General features: G+C 37.1%; 2 protein-coding genes and 1 pseudogene across 8 annotated transcripts; all 3 read right to left on the reverse strand.

Moving 5' to 3' along the window:
• Nucleotides 1-355: 355 nt before the first annotated feature.
• On the reverse strand, nucleotides 356-2681 carry LOC137963650 (mogroside IE synthase-like). Its single transcript, XM_068810805.1, has 2 exons — nucleotides 1881-2681; nucleotides 356-1407 (listed from the first exon to the last, which is right to left on the reverse strand). The coding sequence occupies exons 1-2, from the start codon at nucleotides 2535-2537 to the stop codon at nucleotides 691-693; spliced, it is 1374 nt and encodes a 457-aa protein (XP_068666906.1). The 5' UTR covers nucleotides 2538-2681; the 3' UTR covers nucleotides 356-690.
• Nucleotides 2682-13023: 10342 nt separating this feature from the next.
• On the reverse strand, nucleotides 13024-14249 carry LOC137962131 (pectinesterase 3-like; annotated as a pseudogene).
• Nucleotides 14250-17266: 3017 nt separating this feature from the next.
• LOC137962783 (uncharacterized) lies at nucleotides 17267-24093 on the reverse strand. 7 transcript variants are annotated; one of them, XR_011115164.1, is made up of 7 exons: nucleotides 23718-24093; nucleotides 20175-20251; nucleotides 19346-19412; nucleotides 18592-18692; nucleotides 18309-18410; nucleotides 18143-18224; nucleotides 17267-17830 (listed from the first exon to the last, which is right to left on the reverse strand). XR_011115164.1 is itself a non-coding variant. In XM_068809856.1 (2 exons), the coding sequence occupies exon 2, from the start codon at nucleotides 21540-21542 to the stop codon at nucleotides 20583-20585; it is 960 nt and encodes a 319-aa protein (XP_068665957.1). In that variant the 5' UTR covers nucleotides 21543-21639; nucleotides 23718-24093; the 3' UTR covers nucleotides 20280-20582. The 7 variants fall into 7 exon arrangements, 1 of the variants encoding a protein (XP_068665957.1); XR_011115163.1 differs by having other exon boundaries at nucleotides 17268-17830; nucleotides 20186-20251; XR_011115165.1 differs by lacking the exon at nucleotides 20175-20251 and having other exon boundaries at nucleotides 17269-17830; nucleotides 18592-18689.
• Nucleotides 24094-25206: the final 1113 nt, after the last annotated feature.

Below are 25206 nucleotides of genomic sequence, written 5' to 3' on the forward strand. Positions count from 1 at the left end.
AACTCTTATATGAAACATTAGAACATATAAATAATTTATATGAAGTATAGATTCAAACCGAAGAGTGTGTTTCATTCATTCATGAATGTTTTTTGTAGTCCCCTAAGTATCTTTATAATAAGTCAGATTTTAAGCTTAAACGATCCACTCAAATTACGAAAGGCGAGAAGCAGTTCGTAGAAATATATTGAATATCGATTTTATACTAATTTATATTAAACATATTTGATAGTAATTTTAATTTAATTTTGGGATTAAAACCGATACATATCAAATATTACATGTAACATGCGACATCGAAAAACCGAACATTGTTGAAATGTAATATAAGCCACATGTCATAATATGTGGAGACTTGAAACATAAATTAAAATAATGAAACAATGTGATAATTTACATAAAAAAAACCTAAGATGTATGATATGAAACATCCTGATGCTTCAAAAGATTTGTGACATCATGGAATATAAACCACGATAGCAAAAGTCCAACTCTTGACTTGAACCTTAAACTTGGGTTGGGTCACTTGAGTCCAAAAGCTTCAACAAGTTAAGGTAGGATAAGGGAAGACAAGAACATGAGTGCCTTGAGAGAGATGCATCTCTATTTCGAGTTGGTTCTGAATTGAGAATTCTGAGAGAAAAACAGTATTGTCTGCTTTATTCAAAAGCAGTGTGGGAGAGTCCCGATCTATCCAGAAATGACAGTCACAAATTCCTCTATGTTTTGATCAGAGCTTCCACCTTCCTCAAGTGCTTCCTTGGCCAACTTCCTCCACTTTAAAGCATTCCTCTTTATCTCCACACCTCTCTCTCCCTCCATTATCTCTTTTATACATTTCTTCAGTTCTTCTCTTCTGATAATACCTTCATCATCGATCTTTGCTCTAACTCCAACCCTCCACACCTCTTCTATGTACTTGGCATTGGTGGGTTGATCACACCCCTGGGGGCAGGCCACCATAGGCACACCCAGGGTCAGGGCTTCTAGTGTGGAATTCCATCCACAGTGTGTTACAAAACACCCAACTGCCCTGTGTGACAACACCTCCAACTGTGAGCACCATCTCACAACTATGCCCTTCTCTTTGCTCTCCTCTGCAAACTTTTCAGGGAGATTGCTCTCCTCTGATTCTCTCACTACCCATAAGAAATAGTGGCTGCTCTCTTTCAGGACACCTGCAGTCTCCTCCATTTTCAACGGCCCCAAGCTCACGATACTACCGAAGGATACGTAAACAACAGATCCGTCGTCCTTGGAGTCCAGCCACTCTTTACAAGCACCGTTTTTCTTCCACAGGCTGACACCGTAATCTTGATCGTCCTCGACTCGCTGGTCTACATACCAGGACGGAATCATCGGCCCGATTGATTTCAATGGCATATTACTTTTCAGCGACTTCACCTCCTGAAACAAGATTTTCATCACCCAAAAGATAGTAGGGAAGTTGGTATTGTCAACCAAAACTGAACTCTCAAAAAGAGGTTGGAAGAGTTCCAGAGATATTTCTAATCCAAGTAGTCAAATAGATAGATTAGAAAAACAGAACTACCTCCTGTGCATACCAAGGGTGTTTTTGTGCTAATAAGAAATCATAGAAGAAAAAGTGTGAACAAAAAAAAAATTCTTTTAATAAAAAATTTCAACCTATTCTTATTATCCCACAAAAAGTTAAAAGAGGATAGGAAAATGAATTATGAAACAAGAGGAAAAATAAACCAAGAACGAAGAATAGCAAAAACAAACCTGTTTTTCAACAAAAAATTTGGTTATAGGAAAACTGATTTTCTTATCATTTTGTTTTTCAGTGATAGAAAACGGGCCCTGAGATACTAATCTAGCTAAACAAATAGTCAGCTTATGAAAGATGCAAGACTTACCTCTCTCTCCAGTTGATCAGCAGTGCAGCAGAATACCCAATCAGCTTTCTGTATATTGATGAATTGCTCCTTGGCAAACTCCAACAGAGCTGGTCGATAATCTGGATTGGAAACATAAGATGGCAGCTCAGAGAGCAGAAGTTCCGGAAGTCCAGGCAAAGAAACGATTTCAACTGGCACGGGGACACTCAGTCTCCCAGTATAGACATTATAGTAGATAGCCTCAACTGCACAAGACAGAGTAAAGAATGAACCCCCTTGTATCCCTGCTTGTTTGGCTACGTCCAGAGCCCATGGAAGACAAGAGTCATACACAAGGCAGTCAACAGGCCTGCCAGAGTTGCCAAGCTTCTGGATGAGATCCCTCAAGGACTGGGAACCGATTTTTTTGAATCGTTCGAGGTGAGCCTCAATGCTTCCTGCTTGTTTATAACCCCCCTCGTCGCAGCCGTCGGAAATGAACTCCAGACTAATATAACCAGTCTCTGCCTCCATGGATCTGGCGAGGAAGACAGTGGCGACTAGAGAAACCCTGAGGCCTTTGTGATATAAACGCTTTGCGAATTGGAGCATTGGGTTGATGTGCCCTTGCGCAGGATAAGGGAGGACAAGAACATGAGCGCCTCGAGCGTTGCCACTGACCTCCATCTCCACCATTTGTTGATTCCGAAAGTGCTTCCCACATCAAGAAACTCTTTTATCGAGTTTTTGAGAGAGATCCATCTCTGTTTCGAGTTGGCTCTGAATCGAGATTTCTGAGAGAAATACACTACAGTCTGTTTTGGTCTTCTCACCGGAAAAAAAATCTTCTCTTTCCTATTGATTTCTTATTATTTACATGGGTATATATATATATATACGAATTTCAGTTCCTATAATCTATTAGAGGATAAATATTTTAGGGAATACTCAGTTTGAATAGTCAAAGGGATATAGGATATAACGGGAATTTTTACGGAAATTTTTTGGTTTTCTTTATGAGCATACGGAGCACTCAACCTCATTAAACCCCCCTTTCTCCTTGTATCATCCTCCCGAGGTGTTACGTCATGTGTGATTTTTCACAGTTAGAAACAGAAACAGTGAGATTTTTGGTGAAGCTATTTTCTCCGTATATCTTCCTCCAAGGTGTTCCACAGTGTGTGATTTTTCACAGTGAGAAACAGAAATAGAGAGATTTTCGGTGAAGCTCTTTGAATAACTGATTTTCAGATAGAGAAATCTTTGTGCTTTGAGTGAGAAACTCTTGTGTGATCGATACAGTGAGAAGATTAATCTTTCCCCCATCGCAACATTGCTGCCGAAACAGAGTGTTTGTGCTTGCCGTCGTTGTGCTGCTCCGATGCTGTGTGATTTTTTTTCGTTGGGAGTCTCTATCCTCAGTGTAGAGAGAGAGAGACCAGAGAAGGAAGAAGGGCATTGTATCCTCAGTGTAGAGGGAGAGAGCAGAAGAGAGGAAGAAGGAACGCCTCCGCAAAGACTTTGTCTAATTAGTTTTATTACTGACTAGTGCTGTATTTGGTTTGTGTTGTTTCTGAACGGTGCTATTTGAGCGTCGACGAGTCTCAGGATCTTCATATAGGTTACATTGTTCCTTTTACATATCTGTATTTATTATTATTTGTAGTGGTAGATTAATGTATGAATTTGTATGAGAAAGAAATTGTAAACATTGTGGATTATATTCCCTATAAATTATTTGTAGCAGCTGTGGACATAACCCGATTTGGGTGAACCAAGTTAAATCTGTGTATTTTATTATTGGTCCCTAGGTATAATCTGACTATATAATCCTATCAAATTGGTATCAAAGCTAGGTTATACAAAAAGTCAAATTTGAATGGGAGCAATGGTTGCAGATGAAGGGAAGTTAAAGATTGAAAAGTTCAATGGGGAGGATTTTGGTTTCTGGAAAATGTAGATAGAGGATTATCTATATTAGAAAAATTTATACATACCGCTTGATGGAGTGAAGCCAGACAGTATGAAGGATGAAGAGTGGAACCTCCTTGATAAGAAAGCCCTTCGATTTATTCAACTGTGGTTATCCCGCAGTGTTGCATTTAACATAGCAAAAGAGAAGACCACAGCAGGTCTCATGAAGGCTCTCGCCAATATGTACGAGAAGCCATCAGCCTCAAATAAGGTGCATTTGATGAGGCGACTGTTCAATTTGCGGATGACAGAAGGAGCATCAGTAGCTCTCTGGCAGGGAAGACAAAAGCATTGATACTTTTGTCTTCCCTGCCAGAGAGCTGGAATACCACTGTTACAGTAGTGAGCAGATCGTCAGGAAGTAACAAGTTAAAATTCAATGATGTACGTGATCTAGTTCTCAGTGAAGAAATCAAAAGAAAATCGTCGGGTGAAGGGACGATTTCTTCAGCATTGTCTACAGAGGCAAGAGGAAGAACTAGAGGAAATAGACCTGGAAGGTCAACTCATCGAGGCACTTCTCAGAATAGAAGGTCTCAATCAAGAAATCCAAACAAACCTCAAAATAAAAGGTCTCAATCCAGAAACCCAAACAGATCTCAGAACTCAAGTGTCAAGTGCTGGAACTGCGGGAAAAACGGGCACTGTCAAAATCAGTGTAATAGTGCACTAAAGGATCATGAGGCGAACGTAGAAGCAAATGTTGGTTCTTCTTCAGGGAATGATGCTACATTGATATGCTCTCTAGATAGCAAAGATGAGTCTTGGGTATTAGACTCTGGAGCATCGTTCCATGCTACATCGCAGAAAGAACTCTTCGAGAAATATGTGTCCAAGAACCTTGGTAAGGTATATCTCGATGATGATCAACCGTGCGATATTGTAGGCAAATGTGTAGTGAAGATCCAGTAGGGCAGCTAGCCAGTGAAGGTAACACCATGACCTTCCATGGTGATGATTGGAAGATTGCGAAGGATGCATTAGTGGTTGCCCGAGGAAAGAAGAGTGGTACTCTCTACATGATAGCACAAGCATGTTGTACCATTGTTGCTGCAACAAGCAACCAAGGTTCCAACCTGTGGCACCAGAGACTTGGCCACAAGAGTGAGAAAGGAATAAAGATTATGCATTCCATGGGGAAACTATCAAAGCTACAGAATACCAGAAGAAGTATGGAGCGGAAAAGAAGTAAGACTCTCACACCTTAAAGTTTTCGGTTGTATGGCGTATGTGTATATCAGTGATCAAGGCAGGAATAAGCTTGATCCCAAATCCAAGAAATGTACCTTCCTCGCTTATGGTGAGGATGCGTTTGGATACCGCATATGGGATGATGAAAAAAAAAAGGTGATCCGCAACAGAGATGTGATTTTCAGTGAAAGGATGATGTACAAGGACAAACATACAGCAGATGACAGTAACTCAGTAGAGAGTGGGCCAGTATATGCAAATGTGGATGATGTCCCAGATAATTCTGTGGCAAGCCCTCAGCCAGAGGAATCTATTGAACAAAATTGTGTACATCAGTCCGACATATCACAGTCCCCTGTTCCAACTCCGATATTGAGAAGATCTTCTCGACCTCATGTGCCTAATAAGAGATACATCAATTATCTACTATTGACTGATGGAGGAGAACCTGAATGCTACGAAGAGACATGTCAGACTGAAGATGCTAGCAAGTGGGAGTTTGCTATGAAAGATGAGATGAATTATCTAATCTCCAACCAGACATGGGAACTAGTTGAGTTACCCATAGGGAAGAAGGCCCTCCATAACAAATGGGTGTATTAGGTGAAAGAGGAGCACGATGGCTCTAAGAGATACAAAGTCCGATTGGTTGTCAAAGGATTCCAACATAAGGAAGGAATCGATTACACTGACATCTTCTCTCCCGTTGTGAAGCTCACCACTATCAGAACAATGTTGAGCATTGTTGCCATTGAAGATCTTTATCAAGAGTAGTTAGATGTGAAAACTGTATTTCTTCATGGAGACTTAGATGAGGAGTTATATATGTATCAACTAGAAGGTTTCTCAGAAAATGAGAAAAAGAATATGGTGTGCAAACTCCAAAAGAGCATGTATGATTTGAAACAGGCTCCAAGACAGTGGTACAGGAAGCTTGGCAGTTTCATGCATAAGGAAGGTTTCCAGAAGTGCAATGTCGATCATTGTTGCTACTTCAAAAGGTACACATCCAGTTATATCATTTTGCTACTTTATGTCGATGATATGTTAGTAGTTGGGTCAGATATGGATGAGATTAGAAGCTTGAAATGGCAATTGTCAAAAGAATTTGACATGAAGGACTTGGGTCCAGCTAAGAAGATTCTCGGAATGCAAATCACAAGAGATAAGCAAAGTGGAGTATTGCAGTTATCTCAAGCAGAGTACATCACTCGTGTTTTGCAAAGATTCAACAGGAGCAATGCCAAGTTAGTTGGCACACCTTTGGACAAACACTTATGTCTAGCCAAGGATCAGTCTCCTCAAACGGATGAAGAGAGAAAGCTCAAGGATAAGGTTCCCTATGCCTCAGCCATAGGCAGTTTGATGTATGCAATGGTTTGTACGAGACCAGATATTGGTCATGCAGTGGGTGTTGTTAGCAGATTTATGTCAAACCTAGGTGAGACCCACTGGAAGGCAGTAAAGTGGATCTTGAGATATTTACGTGGCACCACAGATAAGTGTTTGCACTTTGGCAAAGGTGAATTGCAAGTACAAGGGTACACAAATGCAAATTTTGCAGGAGAAGTTGATCACCAAAGAAACACCATTGGTTATATGTTTACCGTGGGCACAACAGTTGTTAGTTGGATGTTACAGATACAGGAGATTATTGCATTATCCACCACTGAGGCTGAATATATAGCAATAACAGAAGCCAATAAAGAGATGATATGACTTCAAGGATTGTTAACTGAGTTAGGATTCAAACAAAGGATGAATGTTTTGTACAGTGACAGTCAGAGTGCGATACATCTGGCAAAAAATTATGCATTTCATTCTAGAACCAAGCACATTGGTCTTTGTTATCATTTCATCAGATCTTTGTTAGAGGATGAGGTGCTAACGCTGAAGAATATCCAAGGTAATAGAAATCCTGCAGACATGCTAACAAAGCCGGTGACTATTGATAAACTGGAGCTATGTTCAGTTTCAGTTGGCCTGCAAGAATGAAGAGACCTAGATAAAGCTATTGTATTGATATGTGTGAAGACAAATTGATATCAGTCTTCAAGTGGGAGATTATTAGGGAATACTCGGCTTGAATAGTCAAAGGATATAACGGGAATTTTTGGTTTTCTTTATGAGGTTGGCGTCTGGAACACTCAACCTCATTAAACCCCCCCTTTCTCCTTATATCTTCCTCCCAAGGTTTTCCGTCGTGTGTGATTTTTCACAGTGAGATTTTCTGTGAAGCTCTTTGAACGACTGATTTTAAGAGAGAGAGAAATCTTTGTGCTTCAAGTGAGTAGCTCTTGTGTGACCGATACAGTGAGAAGATTAATCTTTCCCCCACAGCGATGTTGCTGCCGAAACAAAGTGTTTGTGCTTGCCGTCGTTGTGCTGCTCCGACGCTGCATAATTCCTTTCCGTTGGGAGTCTCTATCCTCAGTGTAGAGAGAGAGAGAGAGAGAGAGACCAGAGAAAGAAGAAGGGCATTGTATCCTCAGTGTAGAGGGAGAGAGCAAAGGAGAGGAAGAAGGAACGCCTCCGCAGAGGCTTTGTCTGGTTCGTTTTATTACTAACCAGTGTTGTATTTGGTTTGTGTTGTTTCTGACCGGTGCTATTTGAGCGTCGACGAGTCTCAGGATCTTCACACAGGTTACATTGTTCCTTTTACATATCTGTATTTATTATTATCTACAGTGGTAGATTAATGTATGGATTTATATGAGAAAAAAATTGTAAACATTGTGGATTATATTCCCTATAAAGAATTATCTGCAGCAGCTGTGGACGTAGCCCGATTTAGGTGAACCACGTTAAATCTGTGTATTTTATTATTGCTCCCTAGGTATAATCTGACGGTATAATCCTATCAAAATCAGAGGAGGATTTCCTTCTTTGATTCTCAAAGGATAAATCAGAGGATATCATCCTCTGATTCCTCGGAATATAACTCATGCCAATTGTCACCCTTAAGTAGTTGTAGGTCTTTGATGCCAACTTGCCAAGTGAGTTGTAAAAATTTTCGCTGCATATTGCTTTTGTAAGTATGTCTGCCAAGTAGTCTTTAGATTTAACAAATAGAAATCGAATTATTTTAGCTTCAATGTTTTGTTTGATGAGGTGTTGATGTACTTCCACATGTTTAGTCTGATCATGCGAAATATCAATAACCGCCTTGTTATCACAGGATAAGTCAATCTCACTGCTGGGGACAAAGCTAATTTCAATTAATAATCTCCAAAGCTAGAGAAGCTTACAAAACCCCATAGCCATAGCCATCCCACGAAACTCGGTTTCAACACTTGATAATGCTACCACCTTTTGCATTTTACTTCTCCATGTAACTAGGTTCCCTCTAACAAATGTAAAATAGCTTGAGGTGGATCTTCTATATGAAATATTTCCTGCCCAGTCAACGTTTGTATAACCTTCAACCCTTAGGTAGTTGTTTCTTGAGAACATAAGTCTTTTCCCATGGGAGGACGTTAGGTACCGAAGAATTTGACTCACATTGCATGAATTGGCTTACTACACTTACTGCATAGGAAATGTCATGTCATGTATGGGAGAGATAAATAACTTTTCCAACCAACCTCTGGTACCTTCCTTTATCCGTTGGCACTTGGTTTAGGTATTCTCCAAACTTTTGATTTTGGATTATTGGGGTATCTGCAGGCTTACACTCAGTAGTCCAACCTCAGATAATAAATCTAGGATATATTTTCGTTGGAAAAAGAATATGCCTTGCTTAGATCTAACAACTTCAATTCCCAAAAAATATTTGAGTCCTCCCAAATTTTTCATCTCAAATTCTGTTGCCAGTTGCTCTTGAAGTTTTGTTATTTCTTCTAAATCATCCCCTGTAATAATCATATCGTCTACACAAACTATCAAAGCTATTACCTTACTCTATTTATGCTTTAAGAATAGTGTATGATCTGAGTTACTTTGTTAAAAACCATATTTCCTTATTGCCAAGCTCAATCACCCAAACCGAGCTCAAGGAGATTGCTTCAAGCCATACGATGTTCGTTGTAACTTGCACACCACTCTCGCTTCCAAATTTGCCATATATCCCGGATAAACATCTTTGTAGATTTCTTCTTTAAGATATTCATGGAGAAAAATCATTTTTAACATCAAGCTGGTGTAATGGCCAATCAAGTTTAGCTGCAAGAGATATCAACATCCTCATAGTACTTAATTTGGCCACAAGTGAGAATGTCTCTTGATAATCTACGCTATATGTTTGTGTGTATTTTTTGCTACTAGCCTTACCTTGTACCATTCAACTGATCCATCGGATTTATACTTGATGGAGAATACCCATTTACACCCAACTGGTTTTTTACCTTCAGGTAACTGAACAAGACTCCATGTCTCATTTTTAATTAATGCCTCAATTTCTTCCATCATAGATTGACCCCACCTAGGGTCTTTCAGAGCTTCATCAACACTTGTAGGAATATGGTGTGAGGAGATTTCACTTACAAAGTTCGTAAGGGGTTCAAACAATTCTTTTGTAGATACATAATTGACAATCAGATATCTTGATATGTGTTTCTTTACTTCATGAAAATATCTATTCGATGATTTACCCCGATTATGCCTGACATGTAATTCATAGTCATTGACAAGAATATCCGCATCATTAGAATTTTGAGGTGTGGCAGGAGTACTTACCTCACTGATATTTATAGGAGATGGGTCGTTGGATACTGTTGAGAGGAGGGGTATTGCGGCTTCAACTTCAAGAGATGTCGTCTCTGGTTTAGGTTTTGCTAGTTCAACTTCTGAAGATGTCGTTGTATTAGTGTCTTTGAACCATTGAAATGTCAACTAATTCAGATCTTTTTTTCGTGTCTCCCCCTGAAGAGAAGAATTGGATGAGATAGGAGAGTAGAAATGATCGGATTCCAAGAACATAACACCCATAGTCACATATGTGCGCCGAATATTTGGATTGTAACATCAATACCCTTTTTGATGTACCGCATATCCGAAAAGAGACATTAAATAGCACAAAGATCAAGTTTTGTGCACTGGTTATTTTGGAGATTAACAATCACAATGCCACCAAAAATTTGAGGTGGAAGCATCAGCAAAAAAAGAAATAGTTTAATGTATCGTTCTTAAATTTTTTCCTTCAATACAGATAATGTCATTATTTAGTTGCCTGGTTACTAATACAAGACGCACAACTTATAACATCTTTTTGCCTAAGTTGATATTTGATAACATTTTGTTTGGCTTTGGAATCTCAATTGGAGCCTAAGGGAGCCTTTTATTGGTCAAAGTGAAAAATGCAGTAGAAAGTTTTTTCTAGTGTTAGTGTGCACACAAAAAAAATGTAATGGAAACTACAAAATAAGTTTATTCATTAAATATTCAGATAAATTTAACTTTGAAGATAAATTTTATTTAACTTTTTAATTAAAAAATGAGCAAAAAAATTCATAATTGAAAAAATATATAATAATTTAAATAAATATAACTAATAATATACCTAATAAAATATAGTTACTTTTATAATGTATAAATTAATCAAATAGGGTATTTTATTCAAATTCTAACTTTTAAAATATCTTAATTATCACTATTAAATTAGTAATTTAACATAATATTAAAAGTCATTAATATAATAAATGCTTAAATAAATTATTTTTATTAATAAATTAAGATAGATTTTAGTTTAGTCTAAATTAATACAATAATTAATTGTTGAAATAAAATTATTATTTTATTAATTTTATAATTAAAATGCTTCAACAAAAATGTTTACTTTTTTTAATGTCTAGATGCTTGATCAATTTATCCCTTTTACAATCCCTTAATTATCACTCTTAAATTAATATTAAAAATCAAGAATATAATAAATAAATAAATATGGTATTTTATTAATAAAATAAGGTAGATTTTAGTGTAGTATAAATTAATAAAATAATCAAAAGTAAAAATAAAAGTATTAATTTAATAAATTATAAAAATAAAAAATAAAATACCTAAACAAAGGTGGTTACTTTTATAATATTTAGATGCTTGATTAGATCTTTACTTTTACAATATCTACATTATCACTCTTAAATTAGTAATTAAATATATTATTAAAAGTCAATAATTTATATAAATAAAATAAATAGGATAATTTATTATAAAACCTTTGATACTAGGTAATTTATGTTAATACTTTTAAATCCATGATAAATTTTTTTTAAATACTTAATCATGAATTGATATAATATCTAAACAAAGAGGTACATTATCACTAAAGGTGCATATGCTCAAGAAACAATTGGTACTAGGACAGGAAAGGAAGGGAAAATGTAGAATAAGAACCTAAACTACAAGAAATTATAAATAAATAAAAAAGATATCACATATCTCACTCAGATACCACGTTGAATTTATAGAAAAGATAAATATTTGGGAATTTTACCAAAATAACAGCTTGAAAAAACTTATTTCTAAAAACAACGACGGTATCAACTTATTTACAAAAATACCGAACTTTGACTAGTCCACCGTATATGTGGAGAGTTAAATGCGACACGTAAGCATTAACTGCTTACGCGTTGCCATGTCATCAGTGCGATACCGTAGATTAACACATCGTTTGCCACATCATTATAGTTGACACGTATTCTGCCATGTCAGTTGCCACATCATTACATGATAAAATTTTGAATAAATTTTAAAAAAATCAAATACACTTTTTATTACCTTATATCTAAAATAATAAATTATTGGAAAATTAATAAACAATGAAAAAATTAACTCTTATTTATTTAACACCATTTAATATCAATTAAAATATTTATTAATTAAAAAAATTTAGCGTTACACTTTTTATTTATTCATATTTTTTTTAAAAATAAAATAAGTAAATTAATTAGATTTAAAATATTTATAAATTAAAAAAATACAAAAAAGTTATTTTAGAGTTTAAAAATAAAATTTATTTGTATACTTTCATCACCTTATTTACAAAATAATAATATTTACAAATTTAAAATATTTATAAATAGAAAAATCTAACTCTTACCCATTTATTATAGATTTAAAATATTTATAAATTTAAAAAATCTTACTCTTAAGTCTTACCCATATATTATCGATTTAAAATATTTAAAAAATTTAAAAATATACAAAAAAGTTATTTTAGAGTTTAAAAATACAATTTAATTGTATACTTTTTATCACCTTATAAACAAAATAATAATATTTATAAATAGAAATAATCTAACCCTTACCCATTTACTATGGATTTAAAACATTTATAAATAGAAATTTTTTTAATTTTAAGTCTTACCCATATTTTATCCATTTAAATTATTTATAAATAGAAAAAAATTTACTCTTAAGTCTTGCCCATATATTATCCATTTAAAATATTTATAAATTCAAAAAATATACAAAAAATTGTTTTAGTGTTTAAAAATATAATTTATTTGTATACTTTTTATCACCTAATTTAAAAAATAGTAAATTATTAAAAAAATTATTTAATTAAAAATCTTACAAAACTTTACAATAATATTAATTTGGCAGAAATTTAATTAACATAAAATCAGAAATTAAATAGTAAATCACAAAAAAATCAATACAGTAATTAAACACCTAAATTCAAATCAACATTAGAATTAAATATAATAATTAGATTCAATTAACAAAAACCCTAAAAAATCACCCTCCTAAATCGGTATCTGAAATTCAAATTCGGGTTAGGAGGGTGAGTAGGGCTTCGGTTTTGAGAGAAAGGGCGGCGAGAGAGTGAAATGATAGGGTATTAAGAGAGGGGGCAGAGAGAGTGTAAAAATAATGACGTGGTAGCCCATGTGTTCAACTACCATACCGCGCTGATGAGGTGTCAACACGTAAGCAGTCAAAGCTTACGTGTCGCCTTTGACTGTCCACATGTACAGTGGACCGGTCCAAGTTCGGTAGTTTTTTAAATAAGTTGAGGTAGTCGTTGTTTTCATAAATAAGTTCTTTCAAACCGGTATTTTGGTAAAAAGCCCTACATATTTCACCTACTTGGGCAGTTGCAGTGGTCGAAGTTGCGTCGGCAGGCGTGGATGTCCCGGTCCTAGAAGACTGCGGCGGCGTTGCCAAAGATGAAATCGACCGTGCTGGCGATGAGGCAGGCGTGGTAAATTGGCGGAGGAAGTGGGCGTAGAGGGTGTCCTAGTATGCGAGGATGTCGCAGTCGTAGAAGGCCGAGCAGTCTGATCCCAGCCGCAGCGCCACTGCCTGATGCTTTGACGGTCCAGTCGTGTTCTTGAACGTCACTCCCTGGGCGAGAAACCCTTCTCCGACGATCGTTACAACGATTTACACTATGTTAAATACAATGTGTTTAGTTTAGTCGATTTTTGCATGGAGAAGCAGAGGAGGAAGAACTGACCTACAGTAGCGGACTTGAAGGTGGTAATGCCATCCACCTCATTCCGGTATCCGGTGATGATGGTATTTTTCCTTCCGTCTCCGACGAACATTAAATTCGTCTTCTTTTTTGTACCTCCACGTTCTCCCTGTAAACTCCCGCGTTGATCCCAATTATGAATCTCTTACTACTCTTCTCCGGTGCAGCCGCCACCGCCTCAGAGACTGTTCTGTAATCACCACTTCCATCTGCGGCCACCTTGATGTTGGGCGTCACATCCCCTGCTTGAAAGAGCTTCCAGCCTCCTGCAAATAACCACTTGGGGAACCCATTGTCTCCCATTTCCTCCAGCCTTCTCTCCGACGCTCCAGTCTTTTCCTTCTCCAACGCCATATCAGTACTGGTCATGTTACAGATCATGGCGAGAGCATTACTGCACATTTGCTTCATATGCACCAGACCCTTCTTCAGCTCCTTTCTCACCTTCTTGTCCGCCCCGTCATGTGAGAATCCATCCAGGCACCACTCCTGGTTGGTCATGGCGGCATTGAGGAGGGTCTTGAGGTCGTCCGCTTCTTTGAAGATGGACTTCTTCGAAGGAGGTCGTCAGCTGTTTCACGAAGCTCGTCAAGTGTCTCGTCCATGTTCTCCAGACAATCATGGATGGCGATTTTCTCTCGAGGGGTCAGCTTCCTTCTCCGGTTGGCCCTCTCGATGTTGATGAAAGAGTGTATGAAGTCTTTCTGGGTGGAAACAGATGCGGTGAGAGAAGGCCGGGAGGCGATTGCAGTGAAGCAAAGCTGCGGGAAACGAGTGGAGCTACAGGAAGAGCAGAGGACGTCATGAGAGGCTGCAATGTTTGCAGCATTTTATTGATGGGTTTTGGAGAACATTTTTAGTGAAGGCGGCGGCGATGGAGACGAGGAGTAGGGAAGAGAGAATAACGACAGTAAGCTTCTTCTGTTTCCTACTGAAACCTCCAGCACCGCCCCGGAGCTTGCCGGAATTCGGCGACAGAACCGGTAAGTTTTTCAGCCAGTTAGCCATCCATTTTCCAGCGATAGGAAATCTGAAATGACCAGTGGTGTTGAGAATGCTTACAATTGGGTGGGATTTTATTGGAGAAACCTGTATTAGGGAGGGTTAGTCAACTTAAAGTTCGAGATGAAGATCAACCGCATTACGCCCTTCATCAGTTGAAGTCGTTAGTGGAGCGTAGATGACATTTCGTCTGGATGTTGGGGATGAAGCGGTCCTTCATCTCCACGTTATAAAAAATTTCATCTCGTTGAAGACCATTTTTTCCATTCTTCCAGATGAAGGACGTGCGATGCGATTGATTTTTTTTCCCCTCTCTCTCCTCGCACCCCCCTCTCTCGCGCATCCTCATTTCTATTTTTTCCTCCCTCTCTCCCGCACCCCCTCTCTCGTCTCCCTGCGCCCTGGATGTCTCTGCTCCCTCTCTTCACTCGGCTCTCCTCTCCGGCCTCCATCTCTGCTCCCTCTCGTCTCTGGCCTCCGGCTACCGGTCTTCTCTCGGACTCGCCCTCTCTTGTCTCCGTGCCTTCATCTCTTCTCTCGGACTCGCTCTCCATTTTCTCGCTTGCTTCTCTCTCTCTCTTATCCCTCTTGACCTCCCTTTCTTCTCTCTCTTCTCCCTCTCTTCTCCCTTTCAGCCTCCCACTCCCTTCTCTCACTCACTATTCTCCTTTCCCCCAAAATACCTTCCGATTTCGCTCAATTTCCCATTTCGATTTGGATTTTCTTCGATTTTGACATTTGGGCATCGATTGCTTAATTTCTACTTCGATTAGGCATCGATTTTCCCATTCGGCATCGATTTCACCTTCGGCTTCGGTTTTCCCCAAATTTCAGAAGGTATGACTAAACCCTAATTTTGTTTTCATTAAATTAGTGTTTTATTTGATTTAATTTTATTTTCAGTGCCTAATTGGGGGTTATTTGTGCATAATTGTGGGATTTAGGGTTACGGTTTAGGGTCTAAATTCTTGATTCGGGTTAGGGATTATTTTTAGGGCATACTTAAAACGGTTCAGGAGATTAACTAGAGATAAAATCAGACATTTATTTTTTGTGAATCAGTGAATCAGAGTTGTTTAACATTTTCAGTAAACTATCTCAATAACTGGTTCAGAATTCACAAGTAAAACTCAGCTGGTGCCTGCAACTTGAATGAGATAATACCAAGTCGCTCGTTTTTGTTTGAAGTACTGCTTTGGATATATGGAGCAGCTAAAAGGTACATATTGTTTAATCAGCTCTTTTGAAAACACTGTTTGTACCCTTAAAGTGGTTCTTTGAGTGTGTCACTGGAAGTGGTAGAGATGGAGTTGCGTGGTTAGTACAACTTCCCTTGCAGTAAAGCCAGGCTGGAAAAACTCAATAGAAACCACAACAGGTCTGAAAAAAAGAACGGAAACAATGACAGTAATGGATAAAAAAGGCCAAAGAACATTAGATATATCTCACACTTTTGGTCCATAAAAAAAATCGTTTTTTTAATCCAAACTCAGTTTAAATACTCAACAGGAATGGAAGGGAATGGTAAACTCCATATTAAGGAGTGCTTAAAAGAGTTAACTAGAGAATAATGTAAACAATAAATTGGTTAATCTATGAGTTTGACATAGAAAACAGAGTGAAGATGATGATTTGGGTGGTGAGCTCAGTGGAGGAGATGATGCAGTCCAATTAGGTACAATGGATGATACAGACATCAATGATTGCGATGGTCTTGAAGATGAGGCTAGCCAAGTAATAAGCTTTCGAAGTTAGAGTGCATTACAATCCACAAGAGCCACACAATTTCAAGATGCCACATCGACTTCCATGTGGAACGATAAATGATGGTTGTATCTTATTACTTTTGAACATGTGTCGTTCATATGTACTAAACTTGTAACTTGATTATTTTAATATTAAAAGTACAAACTCGTTATTTGAATAATCTTTCTTTTAGGTTATTAATAAAGTTGTATATGTATTTATTTATTATTATTTTCAATTTTATTACTATATTAAACTTCATGTTCAAGTCTCTGGTAAATAAAATACAATTAAAGTATGCATTTGATTAATTAATTACTTTTAATTTTATGAAAATATATTATTAATTAATACCATGTAAAAAATCTATCTTATGTTATTAATATAATACTTTTTTATTCATTAATCATATTTATTTTTTATTTACTCTATTGTATTAGTGATTTAATAGTACTAATTAAAATATTATTAATTCAAACACTTGGTTTAATTAATTCATTTCTATAATTAATAAAATCAATGATTTTAAATTTCGAAGACGAAGATGAAGATGTTCCATATGGACATTTTGTGGGTCTTTTCCGTCCAAATGAATTAGATTTCAACTTAGTTGTAAAGGTTGCAATAATTAAAGCAAAAAATTGTCCTTTTATGTTAGTCATCATGTTCAAAGAGGCATCAGAAAGATTAAAAAAACATTATGCATTCACATGTGAGAAACTATTTGTTAAGACAAGTTGTGTTTAGGGTTGCCAGCCCTAAAGTCCTGGAATAAATGCTTCAAAGTCAAGTTTAAACCAAGACCCAGATTAGATAAAGTGAAATCGTTTTCCTTTTTTTCTTTTGCTTCCTTTTCCTTTTCCTCTTTTTCAAAATATTTAATTGATGAGAATGCTGTTTTTTCAATGTTTGTCTGTTTTCCAATGTCTGTGAGCTATAATTCAGTTATAGTTACTACTTTATGTTCAGAAAGGATCGGATAAGTTTTCCCTTCTGAAAAAATCTAATGAGACTCGTAATGTGTTGGGAGGTATTCGGAGAGGAAAATAGGTCAAAAATTTATCCAAAAATGATTGACCATGTTAAAATCTCTCTTTCTCGACTAATAAACTCAAAATCTTTCTATCTATTTTTTCATGAAAAACATTTGTTTCTAACACTTTTCCTGACGTTAACAATCTTGGGTCTAATCTCAAACACAAACATCCTGGTTCTTGGTTGAGTCGATTCAGCATTGGCTCGGCATGAGACAAATAAGGGGTCTGGCTCATAAACGAGAAAACCAGAATATATGGGTGTCACCCAATATCTCTACCCCTAAAATTACTCTTAACATGCAGCAGAACTCCATTTAGAAATCTCACTATTGACATTGTGACATGACCAAAGGTTGTGTCAATGCTGGGACTTCTGTCTGCATGTGAGTAGCCATGGCTGTATACCTGGCTCAGCTCTCACAAATTTCCAAGCTTAAGATAGCAGACAAAAAGTTAGCAGTTCAACTCAGCAGATGATGAGTCTAAGAGGGTTCGTTTGTCTATTTGAACTCAGACCCGTTATGTAATCAAAATTTACAACAGATGTTTGGCAGCAGAAAATCATTTGTATACATGCGTGGCATTAGGAGAGGCTCTTTCCACTCGGTCAAGACTGTTGAATTATCCTGTATTTTAGAAGTAAAAAGAAAATTTCAGAGGAAAAAAGGCAGTATAATACACTTTGATTAGGTCTAATTGTAGAGGGAAGAGTACAATGTGGAACAGAACAAAATTAGAGCTACTATCACCATGATCTTTCCATGGCAATCTGCACAAAATTATTTAAGCTTGGAGTGGCAATAATTTGTTTGCTGTGGATCAACTAAAATGGCCGAGTGGAGAAATGTTTAATTTTATAAAATAAATTGTTATATGCCTAATAAGCATAATGGATATCTTCCTTTACAGAAAAGAATTATTTGAAAGAATTCTTCCACCTTTGGTTCAATCAACAATGCAGAAATAGTCTTCCTGCTACCGGAAGAATAAACCAACGAAGGCTCCCCAGTATCCAGCCAACTGCATAAACTCATCAGGGACTTGTTAGACCCTATCTTATCTACGTATCTCTGGGTTTCTTCATCGATTCAACAAGTAACTTACCTGAGCTAGAATGCCATTGCCGGTTTGACCTTCAATGATCAACCCTGCTGTCAGTCCTATCATAGCCCATGCCCCATTAATTGCTTCAATCTTACGTTGCATCTGAATCGAGTTCATATATCAATTTAATGCCAATATACAGAAAAAGAACCATCCATCTTTGCCAAAAAGTAATGATATGTGAGTTTTTGACATTGAAAGTAAAACAATCAATTTCTAATAAAAATTACCGGTCCAATCTTTCAGAAAGGACCTTCTTGAAAGTATGAAGAAGCTCACCCACCTTTAATTTCTCTTTGGCTTTTATTTTCTGCATTTGTATGTCAGCCAAACGCTTAGCCTCCACAGGATCTACCATGAGTATTTTGTCACCACTCTTACCTCCTTTCGGTATGTAAAAAAGGGCAAACATGTTAGCACTTGGCATGAACTCATATTTCTACAGCACACTACATTATTTTCTAACTTGTTTTATTTCTGATATTTTGTACAAAGCAAGGTAGCTTGAAGACTACATCCAAAGTTCCAACATATTGAACTAGCCAGCAACTCTAAAACTGGATCAGAACTGCTTAGGTTTTACTAAAGCTCAAGTGAAAACTAGTAAATTTTCACTTAGGTTCTTTGTGGTGGCAGGTTACATGCTGAACGAAAAGTAATTCAGAACTAATTTACATTAAAAATGGTCAACTGATTCTATCAACTCACTTCCATGGAGAAAGACTCAAATCTAAAAAGGGGCACCATAGATAAAATATAAGTTTGAGATTCTAAGACTGCAAGCTGATAAAAATGGTCCACTACTTCTATCAACTCCATTTTGAGAAAGACTTAAAATCTGTCAAGGGCATTATTGGCAAAAGCTAACTACTTTAAAAAGTACTCAATTTGAGAGGTTTTAATCTGAGTTGAAATGGACAGGCACATGGGCGAGTTGCATGTTGTATCAATTGAACCATTCCATACCTGTGAAATTTCACAATATTAAAACCAGATATTGTAAAAGCCAAGATGCATACAGTAGCGTTGATCAGAACCTGAAATTTCTCACTATTGCTACGGTGGGTGATTGAGTTGATCTCTAGCTTGCTATGTAACCCCCAGCTGGAGAAGGATGAAAAGAAAACATTACTACCAAGTTCAGAAATGCTTCCACATGACTCACCAAGCCATTTAAAAATTCTCTGTAACTTGCAAATATAACTAGAATTATGAAATCAAAGACATGGTGAATGCAAATAGAATATATCAGTTATCACGAGGCCCTAAAATAGGATTCATTTGTAACTTCCAGAACTGTTACCCCTTATTGTATGGGAGGGTCTTCCTCCCTAATGTAATTCCTTTCTCTCTTCAAAAAAAAATTCAGTATCATTTCAAATAAAAAAAAAAAAAAAACTTTCAGAACCGTTCCCAGTCTCCACTTGATACATATATAAAATGTGAGTTTCAAGAATCAATTGGGACTAAAACGATATTATCCTCATTAGCTTAACATCTATCATGGAGTCTGATGAAGTTGAACAGCAGCAAAAAGTGTATGTGATAAACATTGTGTGTATATTTAATGCTACTATGTACATTTGTGGACTGGAGAAATGAATTCACTCACAGAAAAAATCTTATAAAGGATATGACCTCTACAAAACTGCCCTTTTAAACAGATAAAACTTAACCACAAAGGATCCTTAGCTCTAAGAGCTAACTCTTTGCGTCTGTCCATATCTTTCTGTCTTTTTTCAGAGTGCAAAAATGAAATTTTAGAAACATCAGATTCCACAAACCAAAGCATATAATAATAGGAAAAGATTAGAAATTAAGAAAGATGATGACAAGTCAGAGGAGTATGTTCAGTTCAAACCATACAGATAACTCACTTGAGGCAAATGCCAATGGATAATCCCAGATGAAGCCTCGAACAAAGAAAAATCAGGGCGCAAAGACTTGTACAAGGAGAGCAGTATCGAATGTACATAGCAGCATTAAAAAGAATATAATATTAACACCATGAAATAGCAAATAAATTAACTCCTTTCAAGTAATAATAACACCAAGACAAATGCGCGTTAAGAGCCCAAAGAATCCTATTATTGACAAAGAAAAACCCTGAAGAGCCTAGAATGCCCTAAACTAACCTTTACATTCAATACTTCTCAAGAAACTTAAATGCCAAAGAAACAACAAACTCTTTACAAATTTCAGACAAAATAAATTTTTACAAATTTCAGAAAACAACAAACTCTTTACAAACTCTTTACAAACTCTTTAATAATTTCAGAAAACAAAAACGTCAGCCTTGTCGACGTCGTAACACAAATAATCAGGACACATTGTTGGTTGGTCCTCCACTATATCAGAAAAATCAAAGTAAAAACTCTCCGAAGAAGGAGAGAACCCATCTTGTAACTGCTGAAAGATCTCCGAAGAAGAGGGACACGCAGACGAAGCCTCCAACACAGAAAAATCAGAAAAGGCATGCTCAGATGTCATCCCAAGGTCTATGATCAACTCCGGTGGAAGAAAGCTGTCCGAAGGACGAGGGAACCCATCATGTAGTATCTTCTGAAAGCTCTCCGGAGAAGAGGGAGATGCAGATGAAGTCTGTAACAAAGAAATATCAGGCGGAGCTATATCGATAGGCAAACAGCACTGGTTAGAGGTCATTCCAGTGTCTTGTGTCATAAAGCTCTCCCAAGAAGGAGAGAACCCGTCTTGTATCTGCTGAGAGCTCTCCGAAGAAGAGGGAAATGCAGATGAAACCTCTGACAAAGTGGTCGGCTCTGTAGGTGAAGGGTTGTCAAAGGGGAGGGCGTCATGCACAATCGCAGTCTCGATCAGTGAGGTGTTGTCGGTGAAGTCTTTGGGAGGGAGGTCATGTGGAACTGGAAAAGAGCCAGTATGTAGTGAAGTAGAGGTTTGGGGGTGGCCCAACAGAGTAGATGGATCGACCCTAAGGCGTTGTCGCACTTCAGAACTCAACCTGGTGTAATCTTGAATTAGACTGTTTATCTTGGATTTGTCATTGGGCCAAGATTCAAGATCACCGTTTGGAGCACCGGTGCAAAGAAAGAGAACTTTAGTACCACATAAGGTAGTGATCTGGTTGCAGAGAGACTTGAAGCCCTTGAGTCGCCTCTTGAAGGTATCGACTCTCTTCTTGGGGCAACTGATCAAACTCCACACAGGCGCCATGTTGGTTGCTTGATGATCCTCACTGGCTCTTCTCTTCGGCATCACTCTTCTCTTCTTCCCAAATCCCAAATCCCAAACTCTTCACTCTTTGATCGCTCTTTCTTCCCTTCCCACTCTTCCTTTCTCTCGATCAATCTTCCTAAATAAAAATTAGTAAATCAAATATTTGACAATAAAAAGTAAATACACTAAGACTAAGACTTTTATATTTCTTATAAAATCAAATAAACGTTGGAAAATCCGTTTTTATCGTATAGGAATGGGAACAGACCAAAGTGTTCATTTATGTATAGCTCTTTCTATTGAATATTTTTGTTTAAAAAAAATGATTTTTTATACCTTTGAAAGTGTATATTCAAATTTATACGTTTTTATGAGTAGGTTAATCTAGTCATATTTATACGTTTATATGTGTAGATTAATCTAGTCATATTTATACGTTTTTATGTGTAGGTTAATCTAGTCATTAGCCCCTAAACGCTAAACCCTAAATACAGAACAAAAACCATAAACTTTTTACACTAAACCCTCTAAAAGTCCTAGACCCGAAACCCTATAACCCCTAAACACTAACTCCATTAGCCCCTAAACACTAAACCCTTAACCCTATAACCCCTAAACACTAACTCCATTAGCCCCTAAACGCTAAACCCTTAACCCTAACCCTAATTCAAGAACCTAAACCATAAACTTTTTACACCACACCCCCTAAAAGTCATAGACCCTAAACCCCTAAACCCTAACTCCATTAGCCCCTAAACACTACTCCCATAACCCTAACCCAAATTCCAGAACCTAAACCATAAACTTATTACACTAAACGCCCTAAAAGTCCAAGACCCTAAACCCTATAACCCCAAACTCTAAACCCCTAAACCCCAACTCCATTAGCCCCTAAACGCTAAACCCGTAACCCTAACCCAAATTTCAGAACCTAAACCATAATGTTTTTACACTAAACCCCCTAAAAGTCCTAGACCCTAAACGCTATAACCCCAAACTCTAAACCCCTAAACCCTAACTCCATTAGCCCCTAAACGCTAAACCATAAACTTTTTACAGTAAACCCCCTAAAAGTCCTAGACCTTAAACCCTATAACCCCAAACTCTAAACACCTAAACCCTAACTCCATTAGCTTCTAAACGCTAAACCCTTAACCCTAACCCAAATTCCAGAACCTAAACCATAAACTTTTTACACTAAACGCCCTAAAAGTCCTAGACCCTAAACCCTATAACCACAAACTCTAAACCCCTAAACCTAACTCCATTAGCCCCTAAACGCTAAACCGTAAACTTTTTACAGTAAACCCCCTAAAAGTCCTAGACCCTAAACCCTATAACCCCAAATTCTAAACCCTAACTCCATTAGCCCCTAAACGCTAAACCCTTAACCCTAACCCAAATTCCAGAACCTAAACCATAAACTTTTTACACTAAACGCCCTAAAAGTCCTAGACCCTAAACCCTATAACCCCAAACTCTAAACCCCTAAACCCTAACTCCATCAGCCCCTAAACGCTAAACCATAAAAAATTTTACACCAAACGCCCTAAAAGTCTTAGACCCTAAACCCTATAACCCCAAACTCTAAACCTCTAAACCCTAACTCCATTAGCCCCTAAACGCTAAACCCTCATCCAAACCCAAATTCCAGAACCTAAACCATAAACTTTTTACACTAAACCCTCTAAAAGTCCTAGACCCTAAACCCTATAATCCCAAACTCTAAACCCTAACTCCATTATCCCCTAAACGCCTAAAACCCTTAACCCTAACCCGAATTCCAGAACCTAACCCCATAAACTTTCCTACCCTATCACCCCAAACTCCAAACCCCTAAACCCTAACTCCATTAGCCCCTAAACGCTAAACCCTTAACCCTAACCCAAATTCCATAACCTAAACCATAAACTATTTACACTAAACGCCCTAAAAGTCCTAGACCCTAAACCCTACAACCCCAAACTCTAAACCCCAAAACCCTATCCCCAAACTCTACCTTATCCCTAACTCTAAATACCCTAAACCATAAAGACGAAATTGAACCCTAAATACCATAAATCCTAACCCTATATCCCGAAATAATGCAGAAACTAAACAATAAATACAAATACAGCACACAGAAATTAAGATTAAATCAAATAGAACAGTAAATTAAGATTAAATCAAATAGAACAGTAAATTAATAATAAATAAATTAGGGTTGAGGGTTACCTTCTGAAATTTGTGGAAAACCGAAAGCCAATGTGGAAATCGAAGCCAAATGCGAAAATCAAGGGAAATCGAAGGAAATCGGAACCGAAATGGGTTAAATCGATGGAAATCGGGAGGGCTTTTAGGGGAAAAGAGAAGAGCCAGAGGGAGAAGGGAGAGGGAGGCCGAGAGTGAGAAGAGAGGGAGGCCCAGAGGGAGAATAGAGAGGGAGAAGGGAGAGGGAGGCCGAGAGAGACAAGGAGAGAAGATGGGAAGACGATGAAGGGAGAAAGATGCGAAGACGATGAGAAGGGAGAAGTGATACGAAGACGACGAAGGGAGAAGAAGCAGCGAGCGCGGGAGAATAAACAAATTTAGGGAGAGGAAAACCGAGAGGGAGAAGAGAGCTCCAATGAGATACAAAAAAAAAAATCGTCGGTTGTATGTATTCTATATTGATTACAAAGTTTAATTAAATCATTATTTATTACATTAAATGGATTAATTGGTTGATTAATCCAAGACTTATTTAATTACATAATTAGACTTCAGCATGTGAATTGGTTAATTAATTAATAACTTATTCAGTTAAATAATTATTAGTTACATTAATTTTTTTATATGTGTATATTTATTTATAATATTTAAATTATAAAAGTTTTTAGACTTGTGAAATACTTAATCATAATTTAATTTTAGTATATATTTTTTTTATTTAATATTATTAGGTATTTATATTTTCTACTATTATTCTTTTTAAAAGAGAGTTTTTTTTCCCATTAGAGGGTTTTCCCGCTTTTGTTGGTAGGAAAAAAATATCTAGGAGAATCAGAATTTTTCGTAGCTAATATTGTTCAATCTTGGTACTTAAAAAGATATATAATATATATATATATATATATATATATATATATATATATATAATGAAAATAAGGAAGAGAAAATTGAGGATAAATATAGAGGAAATAAATAATAATAAATTTAAATTAAAATAGAAAGACTAAAAGAATCACAAAAAAATAATGAAAAAGGAAAAACAAAAAATTATAGAGAAAATCAAATGTCATACGGTCTGTTGCTCCATAAACAAGTATCCACTTGCTGCAATCAGCCTTTCTTGTAGATCAAAGGAAAGCACTACTTGGGTCTACATCCGTCTTAGGAGGATCGTCGTTCAAATACCCCATCTTGTCTTTGCCTGAGATACACATCTCGACAACCTGGGATAGGTTGAGTCTAGTTCGAGTTGAGTCTGATCCGAGTTCGGTTATGTCTCGTTGGACTGCTGGGTTGATTCGGCTTCAAGTCTGGTTCGTCCGATTTGGTCCGGTCCGGGTCGCTCATTCCAATTAAATCCGCTTCTTTAATTGGAAGGTCGTTGTCCCCTGAACCGCATGGGACGGGAAGGTTTTCATCCTCTTCGGAATGTCGTTTCACATGTTGGAGGTTTAGCCAAGAGTTGGCTGTCATCGTGACCGTCAATCTGTTTTATGTCGCTTTCGGAGAGGAC

This window comes from Aristolochia californica, unplaced genomic scaffold (assembly GCF_029961685.1).
Source record: "Aristolochia californica isolate CCGP_79_NKW_82.1479 unplaced genomic scaffold, dmAriCali1.0.hap1 SCAF_4, whole genome shotgun sequence".
NCBI lineage: Eukaryota > Viridiplantae > Streptophyta > Magnoliopsida > Piperales > Aristolochiaceae > Aristolochia > Aristolochia californica.